The 21009-nt window shown below is 39.8% G+C and overlaps 1 protein-coding gene across 1 annotated transcript in view; it reads left to right on the top strand.

The window, feature by feature from the left end:
- Window positions 1–21009, top strand: part of LOC133530607 (solute carrier family 12 member 9) — a 39889-nt gene that overhangs the window by 8722 nt on the left and 10158 nt on the right. The window contains exons 4-13 of the mRNA XM_061868592.1: window positions 2281–2415; window positions 3920–4054; window positions 5583–5788; window positions 8931–9135; window positions 10629–10808; window positions 12508–12597; window positions 14552–14753; window positions 16269–16470; window positions 18346–18477; window positions 20743–20850. Coding sequence (XP_061724576.1) covers window positions 2281–2415; window positions 3920–4054; window positions 5583–5788; window positions 8931–9135; window positions 10629–10808; window positions 12508–12597; window positions 14552–14753; window positions 16269–16470; window positions 18346–18477; window positions 20743–20850 — 1595 coding nt within the window. The remainder of the gene's footprint in view (window positions 1–2280; window positions 2416–3919; window positions 4055–5582; window positions 5789–8930; window positions 9136–10628; window positions 10809–12507; window positions 12598–14551; window positions 14754–16268; window positions 16471–18345; window positions 18478–20742; window positions 20851–21009) is intronic.

Raw genomic sequence — 21009 nt, 5'->3', positions numbered from 1 at the left:
GCTAAGTCACGACTCTTGTCAGTCCTAGTAGTTTTCTTGCCAATGTGTATAATTATTCAAGAATTGGTATCTCTCCGTATACTGTGTTACCGCTCTGTTTTTAGTCAAGCTTATAGTAAAGTGTTCAAAACTAATTGGTTCATCATGACTATCTTATACTATTCAAAAAACCTACACAGTTTATTCAAAAATCCGTTGATCACAATTTTATACCAGGCAAAAGGAATAAAAACAAATATCCAAACACCAAAAATACTGTTTGAGAAATTGGATACCACTGGCGTTATAACATTCAATCGACCAAAACTCAATCTTATGAACTACAGCATATCGGCGCAGTTACATCCTATCCTTCGATCCTGGGAAAAGAGCTGCTCAAGAGTGTTCTTCAAAGGAGCTGGAGACAACTTCAGCGCTGGAGCGGATCTCAAATGGCTCCTATCTTCTGACCACGACCCTACTAAATACGCTTGGATATCCGCAGAATGCAACAACAAATATCTTGTGTCTCAAAACAGGATTCCTTACATAGCGTTCATGGATGGCGCAGCGGTAGGCGGCGGTTTGATGTTAGTTGCCAATGGCAGGTATAAAATTGCCACGGAGCGAACTGTAGTTGCCATGCCAGAAGCTCGCATTGGTTGGTGCGCAGGCGCTCCAAACTTTTTACCAAAACTAAATAGTCATTTAGGATTCTACATGTCATTGACTGGCAAACGCTTGAAAAGTAAAGACGTAATATTGTCTGGCATAGCTACCCACTTTGTTCCAAGCTCCCGCTTACGAGAGCTTGAACTTGAGCTGTTTCACTGTAAAGTTGAGGATATAGAGGCTCGTTTGAATGCGTTCAGCGAGCCGCTGGGAGAATTCTCTTTAGCTCCTTTCTTAAAAGATATAGACTACTGCTTCTCTGCTGATACCGTTGAAGAAGTCATCGAAAGACTTAGAAACGTGGACAGTGAATGGTCTAAACAGACTTTGGAGATGATGGCTCCATTATGCCCAACCATGCTTAAGGTTAGCCTTCGGACGCTGCAACTTGGGAAGACCCTTGACCTGAAGGAGGGTCTCCGAATGGTGCACCGCGTTTTGTGCCACTGTATAGGTAGCTACAACGCACAGGAGGGGCTCAGATCAGTCCTGGTGGGTAGAGCTGATCGTCCGAACTGGCAGCCAGGAACACTAGCGGAGGTAACAGATGCTATGGTGGATAAGTACTTTGAACCTCTAGCGGAGGGAGAAGAACTCAGGTTTTTCGACGATGAAAAGTTAATTTGAGGCCACGAGGTCCAAGTGGCAGTTGTCTTTCGTGCTCTGTATTGTTTATGAATAATGGAGAGTAAAGTGAGATATGTAGCAACATGTTATTCGAATAACTAATTTTCAAAAACTTTAATTAGTTGTCATTTATTAATTTGATATGATATATCGGACGTGATCATTTAAGTGAAGTCCGATTCGTCTGAAAATTTAAAATTAAAAGAATTAAGTAAACTGTTATTTTATTGATCCTATCCCTTTCCTTATTTCCGGAACTACTGGGTCTAAAATTTTAGAAAAATACACAAAATAGTTCTTTACCTATAGATTACAGGAAAACCTATAAGACGTCTGCAGTCAAGCGTGAGTTGAACTTAAGAAAACAAATACGGGTAGGCTGTATGGGGACACAGCTATTACGAAGGCTGAAGTCCGAGTTCCGCGTAGGGCCGAAGAGGAGCGCCTATGGACATGCACTCTAACGCCTTGATAATAGAGGTGTGTTCAGATATTTGTGAGCGCCTTGGCCGCTCCGATATATCTGATGGCGACTGTATGGCAGTCTCTACGATCTCGTAGACGGCGCCGGAGATCATCACGTTTTACACCTTCATAACTGAGTAGTTACTACATTCATTGTGCCGTCGGTTGTTTTACCGCGTCGTGTAGAAGCACGGTTTGACCACGGCGCCGCTAACTCGCGATTCGACGATCATTGTCCCGATAGTCGTTTCAGCGAACGGTCTCATAGCGAAGAGTCTCGACCAACACCTAGAGAGACTCGCTAGGTGGTTGGATCAAGGGTCAGATGGAGAAGGCGGTGATCTTGAACACGGCGCGGATATTCTGGCGGTTCCTCTCTTAGCTTGGGCCCTGCCCCGCTGCTGGCGGCACCCTAGGTTAGGTTTTTTATAATTTACTTTTATATACATATTGTAAAAAACCTAACGTGAGAGAAAAAATGAAATAAAGGGAATAATATTAATAACAGTATTTGATAATGTCTGGCTTCAATTTCAGGGTACCTGGTCGGCAACGCAGGTCTCCTAGTGACCTTGGCCCAGTTTCTACTCGCCTACCTTATCGTGGTGTTCACCGTGACGTCCATATGCGCCATCTCCACCAACGGCGCCGTGGAGGGGGGAGGGGTCTACTGTATCCTTCACTAAACTTGACCACTTCTTGCCTCCGTTTCAGCTTGGCTATAAATGCTTTCGTATGTCCGGCTGTTCGTTGCTACGGGTCGTATTTCTCAACCTATTCTCATTGTATTATTATTACTATAGAGAAGCCATACAGAATAATGAAAATTTCGCAATCGCAAGCTGTATCACGCGACCAAAACGTCGTAAGCGGCGTAAAAAATTAATGGCGCTTACGCGTTTAGGTCGCGAGATTCACGCTCCGCTTCTATGGTCTGTTGTCAAACCATTTTGGCGTGAAATGCTGGTTTTCTTTGGCAGTTCTATACGTAGTAATAATAGTTCAATGCCTATTCTCATTAAATTTTGTAAGCCGGTTCGATACTTATATGGTATTATTAAAAAAAAAAATGTCAAAGTAGTTATTTTTTTAACCCTTTGAACGCCACGCCTATCGTACGCGGCGCGTAATCGTGAACCTTTTCGGTACGCATGAAGGTTGATATTGGGCTGAAGCCGCGCGCGTCATATGACGTCTTTGGCGGTCAAAAGGTTAATAAAATTTTACGTCTTTGTCATATGAATGATTTACAATTATTTTTTTTATTATTAATATATAATATAAAAAAAATAAAACCGGCCAAGAGCATGTCGGGCCACGCTCAGTGTAGGGTTCCGTAGTTACTCTTCCGTCACAATAAGCTAAACTGGAGCTTAAAGTGTAGTAAATGGTACCTTTCACCCGAGTTAAACAAATAGGTAAATTTGCATAATCAGTACCTAATTAAAGTAAGTCTTTTACTATGAAGGGTAAACTTTTTGCGATAACTCAAAAACAGCTATACTGATCATGTCCGCTATAGTTTTCATTTAATGTCTTTCTTAAGCTCTACTTCCACGATTTTTTTCATATTTTTTGGACCTATGGTTCAAAAGTTAGAGGGGGGGGGGACACATTTTTTTTTTCTTTCGGAGCGATTATCTCCGAATATATTCACTTTATCAAAAAATGTTTCTTGAAAACCCCTATTAGTTTTGAAAGACCTTTCCAACAATACCCCACACTTTAGGGTTGACGCGAAAAAAAAAATTCACCCCCACTTTACGTGTAGGGGAGGTACCCTAAAAAAAATTAAATTTTTAGATTTTATTGTACGACTGTCCAAATTTTAGCTTTCTAGCACTAACGACCACGGAGCAAAGCCTCGGACAGACAGACAGACAGACAGACAGACAGACAGACAGACGGACATGGCGAAACTATAAGGGTTCCGTTTTATGCCATTTGGCTACGGAACCCTAAAAACATATTAAATGCTACCTTACTCATGTTTGTCAATCATTACACATATAACCAATTAACGACCAAGACCCAGAAGATTTTCTTATGTTGAATTTGGCAACTTGTCGTATCTAATAAAAATGTGAAGTGTCAATGTTAAGCTTAAGTTTCCGATTTAAGCCACAAAATGTCAGGTCACGCACAGTCCCTATAAGTGTTCCTTAGCGTCCTCCAGTCATGATAAGCCGCACGTTAGGCCCCGAGTTCGGAGGCGCCATTGGCACACTATTCTTCTTCGCAAACGTCGTGTCTAGCGCCCTCTGTATCTCAGCTTGTACTGAGGCGCTGGTGGAGAACTTTGGACCCAACGGTGAGTAGATACGGTTTATTTTACCTTGCCAAAAGCCCTCGTTCGTGTGATAGAGAACTAAGGGATCTTATTATACGTCACCTTGACATATCTTATGCTCGGCGTCACGACTTAAAAGGTGTCATCGAAAGATTTTTTGCAAACGCTCTGTCTCGGCTTCACTGGCTGGCGGAGAACTTTGGATGTTCCTAAGTCATGGATGTTTTTCTGTGTATATAAGGATGTATTTATTGTACAAGACAAGGAGGTCGCAAGACGTACCGAAAATGCCTGGAAGAGCTATTGGTCCATGAAGTAATACATGAAGGGTGACCTTCCTACATCGCTAAAACGCAAACGTCTCATAATAAGTAAATTTAACCTTTTGATCGCCAAGCCAATCGTACGCGGCGCGTAATCGTGAACCTTGTCGGTACGCATGAAAGTTGATATTGGGCTGTAGGCGCGCGCGTCATATGACGTCTTTGGCGGTCAAAAGGTTAAAAATAAAGTAAATTATTTCCGGCCAAACTTTGTCTATGGAAATATAGTTTTATAAAATAAATGCGATAGGCCACCTCATCGTTTCATATTTGTCTTGCAAAACTTATCTAGTGACCTATTTATTATAGGAACCCTAGCATTTCGGAAGAAAAAGTCAATTACCACTACTTTTGACGTTACAATAGTACATTGTGCAACGAGGGGGGGTAAGCGAAATTTTGGACACGAGGGTGGTTTGCAATATTGCTACTCCCGGAGTTACAATGTTTTTCATCACACTTGGGAAGAAAAATTAAATTTTAAGCGAAATAATTCTTAAATACGGTGACATAAATTAATAAATAAATAAATATGGTTGACTGGTAGAGAATGTCTCAAGGCGTTAAGTCCGCCATTTGTACTCTTTTTGTAAATTTGTGCAATAAAATTTAAACAAACAAACATGTGAAACATTCGTCCGCCATTTTGTAATTTCTTGACAGGTGAGGCATCGAAGGCACAGACCTATTCGGCATTCAGCCACGATTGAATATTATGTAAAAATATTTTAAACGGCTGTTAAATTAATCATATTAAATAATTTTAAACATAAAAAAAATATTATTACTTTATTGCATAATACACAAAAGTACAAATGGCGGACTTAATGCCTTAAGGCATTCTCTACCAGCCAACCACTGGGTCAAAAAGAGACTTTTGTTAGGTGCAGGCTTTGTACTTGAGAATAATTAACCGATATCACTACCTACTATTTACAAATTAAATACCTACTAATTAATATAATATAATGAAATCATAAACTTAAGCATATACTAAATTATAAACGTCAGTATTTTAAAAGTAAAACTCATTTATGCTACGTGGTTTGTATGTAGAATTGACATAATAAAAAAAAGCTATAACTCCCTAGGGAGTTATAGCTTTTTTTCATAAACCATAACTCCCGCGGGAACAAAATAGGCCTTTGTCCTTCAGCACACCTGCATGAAATGAGATATTTTTCGAGCAAGTGTGATGAAAAAATTCTAATCCCTATTTTTCCCAGGATACCTGATCTCCGTAAACCAGCCCGCGCTACCGGACGGCGACTGGTACCGGTTCCTGTACCGCTCCATCCTCAACGCCATAGGGCTGTGCGTCTCGCTCGCCGGGGCGGCGCTCTTCGCACGCACCAGCCTGGCCATATGGCTGACCACGGTCGTGTGCTTGGGGAGTGCTATGCTGAGCTTCTTTATAACGGCACCGGGAAAGGTAATGTATACGTCGCAGAAATAAATTCAAAGTGGTAAATTGGAAAAAATTTCTGTCTCGGGGGAGACTTGATCATTAGCCCATGCTCTGTCAACTGAGCACACTTACGGTAGTTGTATGTATATACTTTATTGTACATAGAAATAAAAACACGAAAAACACAGTTACAGAGTAAATTAAATACAACAAAGGCGAACTTATCCCTGTATGGGATCTCTTCCAGTTAACCTTTGAGGAAATGAGTAAAACAGAAGTAACGGTGAATGAATGACAAACACAAACAAAAGTGTACAATCACTGAAATTAATGAAATGCACGTTTTGAATACACATTGATACAAATATACATAGATAGAAAAATAACCATAAAATAATGCATACATATATATATATATAAAAAAAGAGGCACCAGCCCAGTCAAAATAACGTTTGTTTGTGCTAACTCAATAAACATTTTATTATTTATTTTTAGTATTTTATTTTATATATATAAATAAAAATAAGTAAATATTCAATATATAATATAAATAAATATGCCCCATATATAGATGTCACTATGGCGCTTCTCTAAGACGCATATGGTGGAAATATAGTAGTTGATTATATGTTAGATGATGGAAATATATCTTAGAGAGTGCTGTACTGCGCCGTATGTTTAAAAAGAAACATTTATTTCAGACACTTCATAATCCATATTTTAGAAAATTAAATAACATTTAAAAACAAACAATTCTTCTTCCTCGCGTTTTCCCGGCATTTTGCCACGGCTCATGAGAGCCTGGGGTCCGCTTGACAACTAATCCCAAGATTTGACGTAGGCACTAGTTTTTACGAAAGCGACTGCCATCTGACCTTCCAACCCAGAGGGGTAAACTAGGCCTTGTTAGGATTAGTCTGGTTTCCTCACGATGTTTTCCTTCACCGAAAAGCGACTGGTAAATATCAAATGATATTTCGTACATAAGTTACGAAAAACTCATTGGTAGGAGTCGGGGTTTGAACCCGCGACCTCCGGATTGCAAGTCGCACGCTCTTACCGCTAGGCCACCAGCACAAACAATTATAGAAATTAAATACAATTCACTCAAAACTCTTCACTTAAAAATTAAAATTAAATATTAATAACTAAATAAATAACATTACATTCAATAGGGAGCGTGCATGAACTGTAGGAGGCAGCACAGGAGCCGTCAGATTTTTTCGCGAGGCGTAAATGTGATGTTTATTGTTCCGATGTAGCCCACAAGATGGCAGAACCTACTATGCACAAGAAAACACGTGACGTGTACATGTGCATGTTTATGGTTCCGATTCAGGCCACAAGATGGCAGACCCTCCAACGCGCACGGTCCCTATTAAATTGTTTTGCGGTCACTGAATTGTCAAATGTCAACTTTTGACAATCAGAGTTATCGCAAAATGTATGGAGCTGTGTACCTACAGTGCCATCTCGTTTACCTGTCAAATTCGAAGTACGAAATTGGCTTAGATTATACACATTACTCAATCAATGTGTCTTTGGTACAGTCAGCCAAGAAAGTGGTTCCATTTGTCAAGTTATAGAGTCGAAATAAGTGGTAAACCACTTTCTTGGCTGACTGTACGGGCTTGGCGGATGTGGGCTAGGCGAAAAAAAAGTTAAGATTTTTCCGTCACGAAAACCCGTCACGACCCTTTAGTTACATTTGGAACATGGACACGAACATGAACATGGTTTCCTCATGTGTGATGTGAAAAGCAGTATATGTCACACAGTAGCAAAATTTTGGCTTTAACACTTGAATCCGTCTCGATCCTTTCTTAACTTCAAGCAACACCGACTTCTGACACGTCAGAAGCGAGGAGCCTAAGCGATATCTTACCAAACAAATCATTCTGCCATTTTTAGGGTTCCGTAGCCAAATGGCAAAACACGGAACCCTTATAGATTCGTCATGTCCGTCTGTCTGTCCGATTCTGTCACAGCCACTTTTTTCCGAAACTATAAAAGCTATACTGTTCAAACTTGGTAAGTAGATGTATTCTATGAACCGCATTATGATGTTTACACAAAAATAGAAAAAAAAAACAATAAATTTTGGGGGTTCCCCATACTTAGAACTGAAACTCAAAAAATCTTTTTTCATCAAACCCATACGTGTGGGGTATCTATGGATAGGTCTTCAAAAATGATATTGAGGTTTCTAATATCATTTTTTTCTAAACTGAATAGTTTGCGCGAGAGACACTTCCAAAGTGGTAAAAAGTGTCCCCCCCCCCCCGTAACTTCTAAAATAACAGAATGAAAAATCTAAAAAAATATATGATATACATTCCCATGCAAACTTCCACCGAAAATTGGTTTGAACGAGATCTAGTAAGTAGTTTTTTTTAATACGTCTAAAATGGTACGGAACCCTTCATGGGCGAGTCCGACTCGCACTTGGCCGCTTTTTTTCGGGAGGAACCGTGCACACAGTCGCACTTCTCACACACGACATACAAAATCCAATCTGTACTGAAGACACAAATACATAGATAATGACACACGTCAAAGACAAATCTTGCACACCTCAATCCCTTTTTGCGTACGGACGAGTCACAACTTGCACCGCCACAGGTACACACACACCACCCACACACATGCCACACGCCACAGGTACAGTTGTACCTATGCTTTGGCAGAGGGGAAATAGTATCAATGCCGTCTCCCTTCCCGGTGTTGCTCGAAGTTTCTTTACTTCGTTCCAACCGAGTGTTTCACGACACGCATTTCTTTTTAACACGCTTTTATTAGGTCGACCTGTATATAACTATGTAATGGAATTTAAGGTAACTAATTTAACCATCTTCCAAGGATCGTAGCGTCATGAAAATTGGCAGCTGTATGTAGTTTTGATGACAATACAATAATATGGTACTGTCGAACTGATCTGATGATGGAGCTGGAAGATATGAACTGGAACTTCATGATGGAATATCGTATCATAACTGTGTTTGGTATTGTTAGAAAAGTCTTGTAATGAACTTTGACTTTGAACCACGATTAGGTTTCAAGGTCTGACGATGAAGCCGGGAGATAGGCACTGGCATTCCATGATGGAATATCGTATGATAAGCGTGTTTTTCTAGTGTTTTTTAAACTATTAATTTATTCCTTTCAGATCGAGCGCCCCGAGTCCAACAAACTGTCCAACGTGACCTACTTCAACTACAGCGGTCTGAGCAGCGCCACTCTACTGTCCAACTTGTACCCGAATTACGGACGGGATTATTCCACCACGGACGGAGAGTTTGCTGACTTCGCTTCTGTGTTTGGTGTACTGTTCACTGGGGTCACTGGAGTTATGGCTGGGGCTAACATGAGTGGTAAGTATTATTAAATGAGGACTTTAAAAATAAGTGACATGTGACGTGATTAACCCTTTACCAGGCTGACAGTTCAAAAATGGAATGTCATTCTTACTCATCGAAAATAGAACACATGTTTGAAGTGCTTCATGCGGGAAATATATATCCCTTAGCTTGGTTTTGACGACCGGTTTGGCCTAGTGGGTAGTGACCCTGCCTACGAAGCTGATGGTCCCGGGTTCAAATCCTGGTAAGGGCATGTATTCGTGTGATGAGCATGGATATTTGTTCCTGAGTCATGGGTGTTTTCTATGTATTTAAGTATTTATAAATATTTATATATTATTTATATCGTTGTCTAAGTACCCTCAACACAAGCTTTATTGAGCTTACTGTGGGACTTAGTCAATTTGTGTAATAATGTCCTATAATATTTATTTATTTATTATTTATTGGTAAAGGGTTACGTAGTTTACAATTCAACTTGCACCCGAAGTACGGACGGAGAGTTTGCTTCTGTGTTTGGTGTACTGTTCACTGGCGTTACTGGGGTTATGCCATATATGTGTTTTTTATGCCATAAACATTAACCCCCTTATTCATAAACGTCTACTAAAGTTCAAAAGCTCTAATAATACCAATACGTCGGAAAGGGACAAACGATTATTAGCGGCTTGTCAACTTTAGTAGACGTTTATGAATAAGGGGGTAAATGTACAGTTTGAATGACGCCTTATCGCTAGATTACCATTTATTTCGAAGAGTATTGAACGTTTAAAACCCCAAAAGCTTGCTGACGAGGCAACTAACCGAGCAATATTATGAAATTAAATTTTCATTGATTAAAACTCCAGACCGTTAGTTACAATGCTAATTTTACTTCCTAGGTAGAAAGATAATGTATATCCCTATAACACTTCCATAATAAATTCCGCCCCCCTTTTCACCTCGTTAATTGATGGTTTCCGGGATGAAAATTATCCTGTCTTTTCCCGAGATTCAGAATACCTTCATACGAAATTTCATCTAGATCGGTTCAGCGGTTCAAGGGTGAAGAGTCAACAGACAGATAGACATGAAACTGTCCCTGTGTTGAAAATTTTAATATTAATATGATTTCGTCGGTGGCAAACAAGCATACGGCCCGCCTCATGGTAAGCAGTCTCCGTAACCTATGTACGCCTGCAACTCCAGAGGAGTCACATGCGCGTTGCCGACCCTAGCATTCGCCCCCCTCCCCCCCCCCCCCCTCTCGTTGAGCTCTGGCAACCTTACTCACCGGCAGGAACACAACACTATGAGTAGGGTCTAGTGTTATTTGGCTGCTGTTTTCTGTAAGGTGGAGGTACTTCCCCAGTTAGACTCCGCTTTAGATCTGGAATGATATCCGCTGCGCTGTGCCCTACCACATAAAGCGAGATGACATTCACAATGCCCATACCTCTCTTTTAGACGTAGTTTAAGGACGTACCCGGGTCCAGTATGACATAACAAGAGTGAATGTTCGCCAGGGGAGCTGAAGAACCCGGCCAGCAGCATCCCGCGCGGCACGCTGGCGGCGCTGCTGTTCACGGCGCTGTCGTACGCCGCGCTGGCCGTGCTGTCGGCCGCCGCCTGCGGCCGCGACCTGCTGCAGAACAACTACGTGTACCTGCTGCCCGTCAACATCTGGCCGCCGTTCATTGCCGTCGGTAAGTCACATGATTCCTTACCTTATCTTTACTTACAAATATTCTTACCAACTGGGCAGAAAGAAACATAAGTTATGGTAATATTACGAGATAGAAAGAAACAAAAAACAATTGCATTACGATTTGGTGCCGTGACCAGGATTAATATTTTATCAAATAATGATTCGATAATGATTCTAGATGAGACCCTCAAGCTTATTTTAATTTTGGGTTTCTATTATACCGTCTTCCATTAAAATAATAATGTATATGAAAAATCCGTGATGCTGTAGAACACCTACGTGTAACTGCTGCCCGTCAACATCTGGCCGCCGTTCATCGCTGTAGGTGAGGCGCTTGATTGCTTATCTTATGTGTTCCTAATAAGTGGGACAGATACAAACTAACACCATGACAAAATAACGAAATAGAAAGAAAATGGAAACGGTAGATGAGTTACAATTTGGTGCCGTGACCAGGATTCAGGAGGAATAGGAATTTATAAAATAGAATATAGAAAGGCATTAAAATGCGAGTGTACGTTTAAGAAACGAACGAAGCGAGTTTCTTAAAAGAACCACGCGAGTGTTTTAATGCCTAATGTTGTACAGTTACATACACTATTTTATCTACACACATATTATAAACTCTCCATGATTTATTCACTAATAGCAGGTTGCAGCCGGCATTAAGACCATCGTTGTTCTCTGACGGAACTCGCGGATATGAAGTGGCATCTCCGAAATATTTTTATCTCTCATTTTACACGAAATATTTATTATGCACGACACGTATCCGTTTTTTTTTAATTCAGAGACAAACTAAAGTTGGCGGTCGACTGCCATATCGTTCGTTACCAAGTAACATGTGAGATTTGTCAAAAATTGTATGCAATTGACACTTCATATCGAATAAAATTTCATCTCGACTGATATTAGAATAGAGGTCAAACCCCAACCCCGCTGGCTCCACAGAACAATAATTTTGCTTAAAATAATAGCCGTTTGCACAATGTTAGACTTCATTGTCGTTAACCGTGTACAAATGTCCTAGACAAATGTAGAAGAGCGGGGCCTTCCTGTCACAGGTATTATACATACTTACTAGGAAGTCCCAACCATGAATGTGTTATGTTGTATACTATTTAAAGAAATAAATGCTTTTTGATTTATTTATTTTTTTAACACCAGCGCCGTCGACCACGCTAGTGCCTGCTGCATTCCTGAGTGGTGACCATTTCAGCTTCACATCTCTGTTCCTACTGTTTTGTTTATCTTTGTCTTGTATTTGCCATATGTGTTACTTGTTATGATGTGTTGTCCGAATAAATGATTTCTATTCTATTCTAAATCAAATTGCTTTTTTTTTTCAGAGAGATGTTCTAAATTTATATGTCGTAATAAAATAGATTTTGATGTTATTATTACGCAAGAATAACATATTCACTGATAAGAAATTTGTTGTTTATGATATGCGTGTAGTTAATTTATTTTCTGCCCTCCGGGCGGAAAGCGTCAACTTTGCTCCCGCTGCGCTAAACGAAGTTGCCGCTTCCCGCCTCCGTCGAGCAGAAAAATAGTATGCGCACCACGGGAGGAAACGTAGGACATTCCATCCCGCGTGTTTGCCACCCTCGCCTTCGGCTCTGGTAACAATTTTACACGCGGCACGCAATTTACTACTTTTCCTCCCTTGGGACACAAATAACTATTGTTTGCAGGTATGTTAATGGCGACCTTCTCTGCTGGCCTGTCTAACCTGATCGGAGCGTCACGGGTACTGGAAGCGCTCGCTAAGGACAATATTTATGGTAAATATACGATCAAATTAATATTCTTATCTGGGGGCACGGCAGTGCCCCCGCCAAGACGAGCAAAGCGAAGGGCAAAGGTACTACTTTAGGGTCGGCAACGCGCATGTAACTCCTCTGGAGTTGCAGGCGTACATAGGCTACGGAGACTGCTTACCATCAGGCGGGCCGTATGCTTGTTTGCCACCGACGTAGTATAAAAAAAAAAATACTACTACCTACCTTTCCTAGAAGCGCTTCGTCGTTTTTTTGAACCCTCATAACTTGGGTTCTGATTATACCAGATAAACAAAATTCTCGGGATATAATGTCAATAGCAGAATTATGAACCATAAATACTCAATTGCATAGTTCTGTAGTATGATTTTTTCATATAAGTCCTATAAGCTGAAATTTGGTATGTAGCATAGTATTAGTACACAAACAATAAAAAAATTCAAAAGCTTGAAATTTTAAGTCCCTAAGGGGGGGGGGGGGGGGTGGGGGGGATTTTTTTATGGGGAATCAATAATCGCTGAACCGATGTAGTTGAAATTTGGTATGTTGATAGTTTTTGTTATCGAGAACGATATAGAATAATTTTCAACGCCAAAATCACCCCGTAAGGCTGAAAAGGGGGAGGAAAAGTGCGTTAGGAGGAAAAGTGCGTTAGGGGGAAAAGGGGTTGAAGTTGGTATGGGGACTTAAGAAAAGATTTTCATGTAAAATATTGCCAAGACGAAACTATAAGGCTCGGTCAAAAAGTAATCAGATCCCATGTAAAGCCAAGCTTCTAACTCTACAAGCCCTAACTTCACAAACTCTACTCCTTAGTTAAAAATATGTGGCTTGGCCGTTTCGTTACTACAAGAACTATTGTATAACAGAAAAGTAATGAACAGTGAATACTTTTTCTACCTTACGCTCATATGACGGTATCGAAACGCCCAATGTTCCGGACATTTGGAGCGTGCGCGGAGCCGAAGCCAACAAGTGGAGGCTCTTTTGACACTTTCTTTTCATATTAGTTAATAAACATTTGCTCCAAGCCTTATTGAGTTCTTAGAAAGAACTGCACTTCATTTTAAATAAAATAAATAAATATTATAGGATATTATTACACAAATTGACTAAGTCCCACAGTAAGCTCAATAAGGCTTGTGTTGAGGGTACTTAGACAACGATATATATAATATATAAATATTTATAAATACTTAAATACATAGAAAACACCCATGGCTCAGGAACAAATATCCATGCTCGTCACACGAATAAATGCCCTTACCAGGATTTGAACCCGGGACCATCAGCTTCGTAGGCAGGGTCACTACCCACTAGGCCAAACCGGTCGTTATACAAAACATTAAGCGTCTTACCAGTGCATGACAAGGTTAGATATTTATTAGCAACTGATCAGTTTAATTATTCTGAGTTTAAAACGCTGCGAGTGTACACACGACCGCAAAGAGGGTCAGAGCGCCGTAGGTACGCGGAGCCCACCGCCAACAACTACTATGGTGAACGAACGCGCAGCTATCTCATCCCGCGAATTTTTAACAAAATTTCATTTGAAGACGAGTGTAGCAGCAAAAACGTGTTTAAAACGAAACTGAAAAAGTTGCTACTAAATACCTCACCTCAAAACGTGCCTCAACTTAAAAATAAATAAATAAAATATATAGAACGATCCCAAGCTTGGGCAACTAGTTTTTTCAGATAAGAAAAACAATACACACCTACATACATACATATAATACTTAGAATAAGTCATAATCATAAATACTTAGATAAATAAATAGTTCATAAGATAAGATCGCGTACACAAAAACTGTAAGTGAGTGCAACATTCGCCGATAAACGTTATGTTTGGCGAAATATTATGTAAATGTATATTGTACCAACTTTTTTTGGATGAATAAATAAAAAAAAAAAAAAAATAAGTTTAAGATAGTTTAATTTAATTTGTTTTTGCCAGGTTTCCTCCTCCGGCCCATGGCGTCCCACTCCGGGAACCCCGTGCTGGCCGTCGCCGCGTCGTGGCTGCTGGTGCAGGTCGCCATAGTGACCGGCTCGCTCAACGCTATAGCCCAGATCAACTCCGTCTTGTTCATGACTAGTTACTTCGCTATTAACTTGGCGTGTTTGGGACTGGATTTAGCCGGTGCTCCTAACTTCAGGTTGGTTTTAGATACTTTGATTTGTCACTTCGTCCTGCCAAGTTTTGCCTAAAATGTTGCGTAGGAAGCGCACGTGAAAAGTGTTGAGTCGTCGCTCCTGTATTAACGAACTTTCTTTCAAAATTACATGAATTTCAAAATGCGACCTGCAGAAGAAAACTTTCCCAAGTCGAAACGTTGGGCGCTTAACGCTCTTTTGGTCTACTAAAAGCAACTTTGACTGTTGATACACTTTATTTTTGCGATAAGGTCTACTTTTGTGTAGACTATGTGAATCATACAAATAGCCATAGTGACCGGCTGGTTCAAAGCCGAGATCAACTCCGTCTTGTTCATGATTAGTTACTTCGCTATTAACTTGGCGTGTTTGGGACTGGATTTAGCCGGTGCTCCTAACTTCAGGTCAGTTTTAGTTAGGTATTAGTAAAAAAATAATCAACAATTAATACAAATAATTGTCGTACCTGCTCACAAAATTCCACGAAAATCGGTTAATTGAGAATGGAACCTGCAGTGGCAGCATGGTTCTTTTTTTATCACTTGTCACTATGTCCGTCACTTTCGCACTTACATACTTGTTAGAACGTGACAGGCATGGTGACAAATGATAAAGAGCCGTCCATCTTAGGCCTACTGTAGGGGAGAACAGCCGGACATACGTAAAAAAATTTTCTCCAATATGCACGGAAATGTTCACCTTATTGTAGCAAAAATAGTACGGGAAGTTTTTCGTTATTGTCAAACTCAAATTAAAAAAATTCAAACCATTATTGTCGTGTTATAGCGGACGGGAAAGTTATTACTGTATTGTTTTTTATTTTTTTAAAACATGTATCCACTAAGACAAACGCAAACAGTCAATTAATATAACCGCGGGACGCGTCTATACGACCCGATCAGCATTATTTCAAGCTATATGATAAAGTCGTGTAAGATCGTGCGAATACTGCTTGATAAAATTAAAGACTATAACATAACCTTCAAATTTTTTAAGGATCTCATGCGTGCAAATACAGCTTATATTTCACAATTATATTGAATGAGCGAATATTGAATGGTACCGAATGGCAGAATAGTTATGCCTTTAATTTAAAATAAATAAATAAAGAGGGAAATTGTTTTGATGTGAACGTTCGATTTGAGTGCCGGTTGATGCTTAAATTATGTTTTTTTTTTCTCGCATGTTTGGAGAAAAGCACTATATATGCCTCGGCATGAACAGCAATTTGTGGATTCGTCTCCCTTCGAGATCGAAACTCATCAACGAATTGTCCTTACCCAGCCTCTGCAATAATGTACTATTAAATGCTTAAAATGATTTATTATTATTATTATTTTTTTGAAACATAATAATATACAGCATTACAGTAGAGACCAAAGCACTGTACAGTTCAGATTATATAATAGGATTACATACTAGGAAAAACAGATCACAATCAACTTTCGTCCATCACCTCGCAATACCGCAGACACATTTGATGATGATGATGATGATGATGTAAAGTTTACTTGCAGGCCGTCGTTCAAGCAGTTCTCGTGGCACACGTGCCTGGCGGGGCTGCTGGGCTGCGCGGGCGTGATGTTCGCGCTGCGGCCGGCGCACGCGAGCGGCGCGGCGCTGGCGTGCGCCGCGCTCGTGCTGACGCTGCACGCGCTGTCGCCCGCGGCGGCGTCCCCGGCCTGGGGCAGCCTCAGCCAAGCCCTTATATTTCATCAGGTAATCATAAGTAGGTAGGTAGGTGCTGTCAAACTGGTCAAACTTGACAGACATTCAGACGTACTCTCAGAGTAATCAACAATTGAAGCGAATAAACAATAAATAATAGTAATAGTACATTACGATACTAGTGAGAAAAATAGGAAATTCGAAACGAGTGGCGATAAATTCGACATGAGTTGCGAATTACCTATTCGCACATGTATCGTACAACGTTTTACAGTACATATGGCCCTTTCAATGTTCGACACAGTAACGTAATATGCTAGTTTTCGCACTAGTGCGGTAAAGTAGCACCATATGTACTGTAAATAAATATTATACGACATTCTTATACAAATTGAGTAAGTCCCACAGGAAGCTCGATAAGGCTTGTGTTGTGGGTACTTAGACAACGATATATATAATATATAAATATGTATAAATACTTAAATACATAAAAAACACCCATAACTCAGAAACCAATATCTATGTTCATCACACAAATAAATGCACTGACCAGGATTTGAACCCGAGACCATCAGCTTCATAGGCAGGGTCACTACCCACTAGGCCAGACTGGTCGTCGGTAAAGTGCCCACTGGACTATAAACGTCCACCCAGAACGCACATTATCGGCCAAAAAAAACCAACTAAATTTGTCAATATTTTGAAACAGAACCCCGTATTTGTTACATATGGAAATTACCGGCCATGTAAGTATCAAAAATAGGATTTTTTTGCAGTAAATCGTAATTTAACCGTAACCGTTTTTCTTGAAATAACCGTACTAACCTTAATTCTGAATTGGAATTCAATTATATCCTTGTCAATGTCAAATTGATTAAAACGCTGAGAAGCTTCTCAGCGTTTTCTTTTCTTTTCAGATTTAAACTATCTAAAATTAATTTATTATTATTCTCTTTATTTACGGACTCGTTATGCTAGTAATGCATTTATTAAGCGTGTTTGTAAACTGTTTAATAATAATGAAAAACTCACAGATGTGGATATATTTAACTGTACAACTACTTTACTGAAAAAAGCATTCACATGATATGTATTAAGAATACCTAAATAAGCATATTTTTTCTAATAATTGAGATATATGCATCTTTGGTTGTTATTTAGCTTAAATTTCACATGACTTTGATGTTCACTTTTATTTTTAGGTGTTAATCAACTTGTACTGTATATAGGCAAGCTGTAGATATTTGTTTAAAGTATTGTAAAAATTGTTTGCATTTATATACGATATTTTTGTATTTAAAAAGTGCATTAGCTTCGTATTTTGATATGTAAATTAAGGAAACTATAGGTCAATTTACTGCTGCTTAATCTACTGTTCAATGTTATTGAATGACTGTTTGTTTCTGAATAAAATAAAATAAAAATTATCTTGTGTCTTAGATTAGGCATTTTATAATATGAATATAAAAGTAAAATACAACAAATAATACAAAATACATATAAACACATTATAAAAAACCTAACCTAGGGTGCCGCCAGTAGCGGGGCAGGGCCCAAGCTGCCGGTGGTCAGGGCCGCAGAGAGAGGAACCGGCGGACTATCCGCGCCGTGTCCAACGAATAGGTCTGTGCCTTCGATGCTTAACCTGTCAAGAAATTACAAAATGGCGGACGAATATTTGATGTCACCATGTTAAATCTCTCACTTAAAATTTAGTTTTTTCTTCGCAAGTGTGATGAAAAACATTGTGTGTAACTCCGGGGGTGAGAATATTGCAAACTCGGGTCTTACCACCCTCAAATCCGAAACACTTACCCCCCTCGTTGCACAATGTTCTATTAGTTGGTAGGATGAACTTATGGAGAGAGAGTTAAAAAAAAACTTTGTTTTTTGAATCACCTAATACATATGTCCCGTTGTCCGCAGGTCCGCAAGTACCTGCTGCTGCTGGACCCGCGGCGCGAGCACGTCAAGTTCTGGCGCCCGCAGATGTTGCTGCTCATCGCGTCGCCGCGCCAGCAGGCACCGCTCATCGACTTCGTTAATGACCAGAAAAAGGTACAGCTTGGCGAATACCTCCCTATGACCCGTCAAGTTCCCCACAGATGCTCTTACTCAATGCGACAACAAGCTCCAGTCTAAGCCTTCGTTAATGACCAGAAAAAGGTACAGCTTGGCGAATACCTCCCCCATGACCAGTCTAGTTCCCCACAGATGCTCTTACTCAATGCGACAACAAGCTCCAGTTTCAGCCTTCGTTAATGACCAGAAAAAGGTACAGCTTGGCGAATACCTCCCCCATAACCCGTCAAGTTCCCCACAGATGCTCTCACTCAATGCGACAACAAGCTCCAGTTTTAGCCTTCGTTAATGACCAGAAAAAGGTACAGCTTGGCGAATACCTCCCCCATGACCCGTCAAGTTCCCCACAGATGCTCTCACTCAATGCGACAACAAGCTCCAGTTTTAGCCTTCGTTAATGACCAGAAAAAGGTACAGCTTGGCGAATACTTCCCCCTGTGGTACGTCCAGTTCCCCACATATGCACTTTTTGCTAATTTTTGTTTTTGCAAGTCAAATTTTGGTCACGTTTTGGCATTCAAGAATACGTTTTGGCATAAAAAACCTAGAAGCAATATTTTGCCTATATATATTTTTTTCTTTTTTGGTTTTTTTATTATTTCTAACGGGGAACGAAAATTTGATTATTTTTGCTCTAGGACGCACAGTTTAGGAGATACAGCCTTATGAAGATTTCTTTCAGCCATGCAGAGATCTTGATAGGGCTGTATCTCTCAAATGTTTGTTCTCCATCAATACCCCACGCACCGAATAACCTTATGACATTAGGACATGAAACAATCATTATCATCAAATTTTGATTATTTCATTGCAAGTTTGAGAAAAGCACTATACAAATCTCGGCGATAAAAAGGGTTGCCGGCCGCGTATCCCTAGCCGACCTCGCTTACGCTCGGCCATCTGTATCTACTTGGCCTACAACCCTTCGTTTCCAGGCGTTTATAGTAATGAACTATTGTTTGTTACAAATAACAATTCAAAAACAATAATATCCGCGATCCCGAGCACGTTCATACGCGTTCGAAGAAAGACTTGATCTGACGGGGTCTTAACTCTTTTCCAGGCCGCACCAATCTACAAGGTTTTCTCAAAAAAATCAAATATATTCCAATAAATTCAGCTTTGATGATTCGTTTGAAAACTACTCACATTTTCCGAAAGTGCAATCTAATTTGAACCTTAAATCGGATGGCTGAAAAGGTTGAAATTCTATTGGCGCGTATGTGGTCGATAAATCGTACTATGCCTGGAAAAAGGTTAAACCTTATTGTAATTTTTAACCAATGTATAATTAGTACCAATAAATCTATCTATCTATTGCCTATTCCCCACATAATATTTATTTATTTATTTAACCTTTATTGCACAATACACAAAAATACAAATTGCGGACTTGATGCCTTAAAGCATTCTCTATCAGTCAACCATTGGGCCTAACAGAAACTTACAATTGGTGCGGAAAAGAAAATCAGTACATAGAGATAAAAGTCACTATCTAAACACTACTATTGTAAATAAACATGCATAAATACATAGTATTATAATAAATACATACATATACCATATATACATACATACACACACATATATAATATATACATATTTGAAATATTGTACCCATTTAAAACCGTCATATTGACGTTTTATTGTTACAAGCTTTTATTTACTTTCACCTGACCGTTGTCTGTTTGTAATCAAATCTTGCAAGTTAAATCTGACCCACTTCCCGGTTTCCGATGAAGCTGAAAATTTGCATACATATGTAAGTCGGGTGACAATGCAATATTATCGCACCAACGAGATGATCTGATGATGGAGACACGAGGTGGCCATAGGAACTCTGTGATAAAACAAGGTAACCTAATTGTGTTTGGGGTTTTTAGAATTGTCTCGATGAGTATTAGTTGCCTGTGGAAAGAAAAGTACAGTCAGCGATAAAAGCTGGTACCAAAAATGAAATTATTGTTAAAAACTTATTTTACAGTACATATGGTGCTATTTTATAGCACTAGTGCGAAAATTAGCATATTACGTTACTGTGTAGAACATTTAAAGGGCCATATGTACTGTAAAACGTTGTACGATACATGTGCGAATAGGTAATTCGCAACTCGTGTCGATTTAAAACACTCCCTTCGGTCGTGTTTTAATTTATCGCCACTCGTTTCGAATTTCCTATTTTTCGCACTTGTATCGTAATGTACTATAATATTCTCTCTATAACAACGTATATTGTTTCAGGGCGGCCTGTTCGTGTTAGGGCACGTCCGGGTGGGCGAGCTGGACGGCAGCGGCGACCCCTTGGCGGAGGAGCACCAGTACTGGCTGCAGCTTATTGATCATCTTAAGGTAATCTATCCTCAATCAAGGCAGGCTAGAGCTCTGTTCAGTATGGTGATGGTGGGCATCCGAAGACGAAAATAATGATCTGTTTAGGTTTTAAATGTTTTAATGTAAGAACACTTCTCGATGTGTACTATTGAGCGGCATCATCTTTTAGACTAAGCT

This window comes from Cydia pomonella, chromosome 23 (genome assembly GCF_033807575.1).
Source record: "Cydia pomonella isolate Wapato2018A chromosome 23, ilCydPomo1, whole genome shotgun sequence".
In the NCBI taxonomy this organism is placed as follows: Eukaryota; Metazoa; Arthropoda; class Insecta; order Lepidoptera; family Tortricidae; genus Cydia; species Cydia pomonella.
Note: the sequence above shows the minus strand (reverse complement) of the source record. Positions and strands in the feature narration are given on the sequence as shown.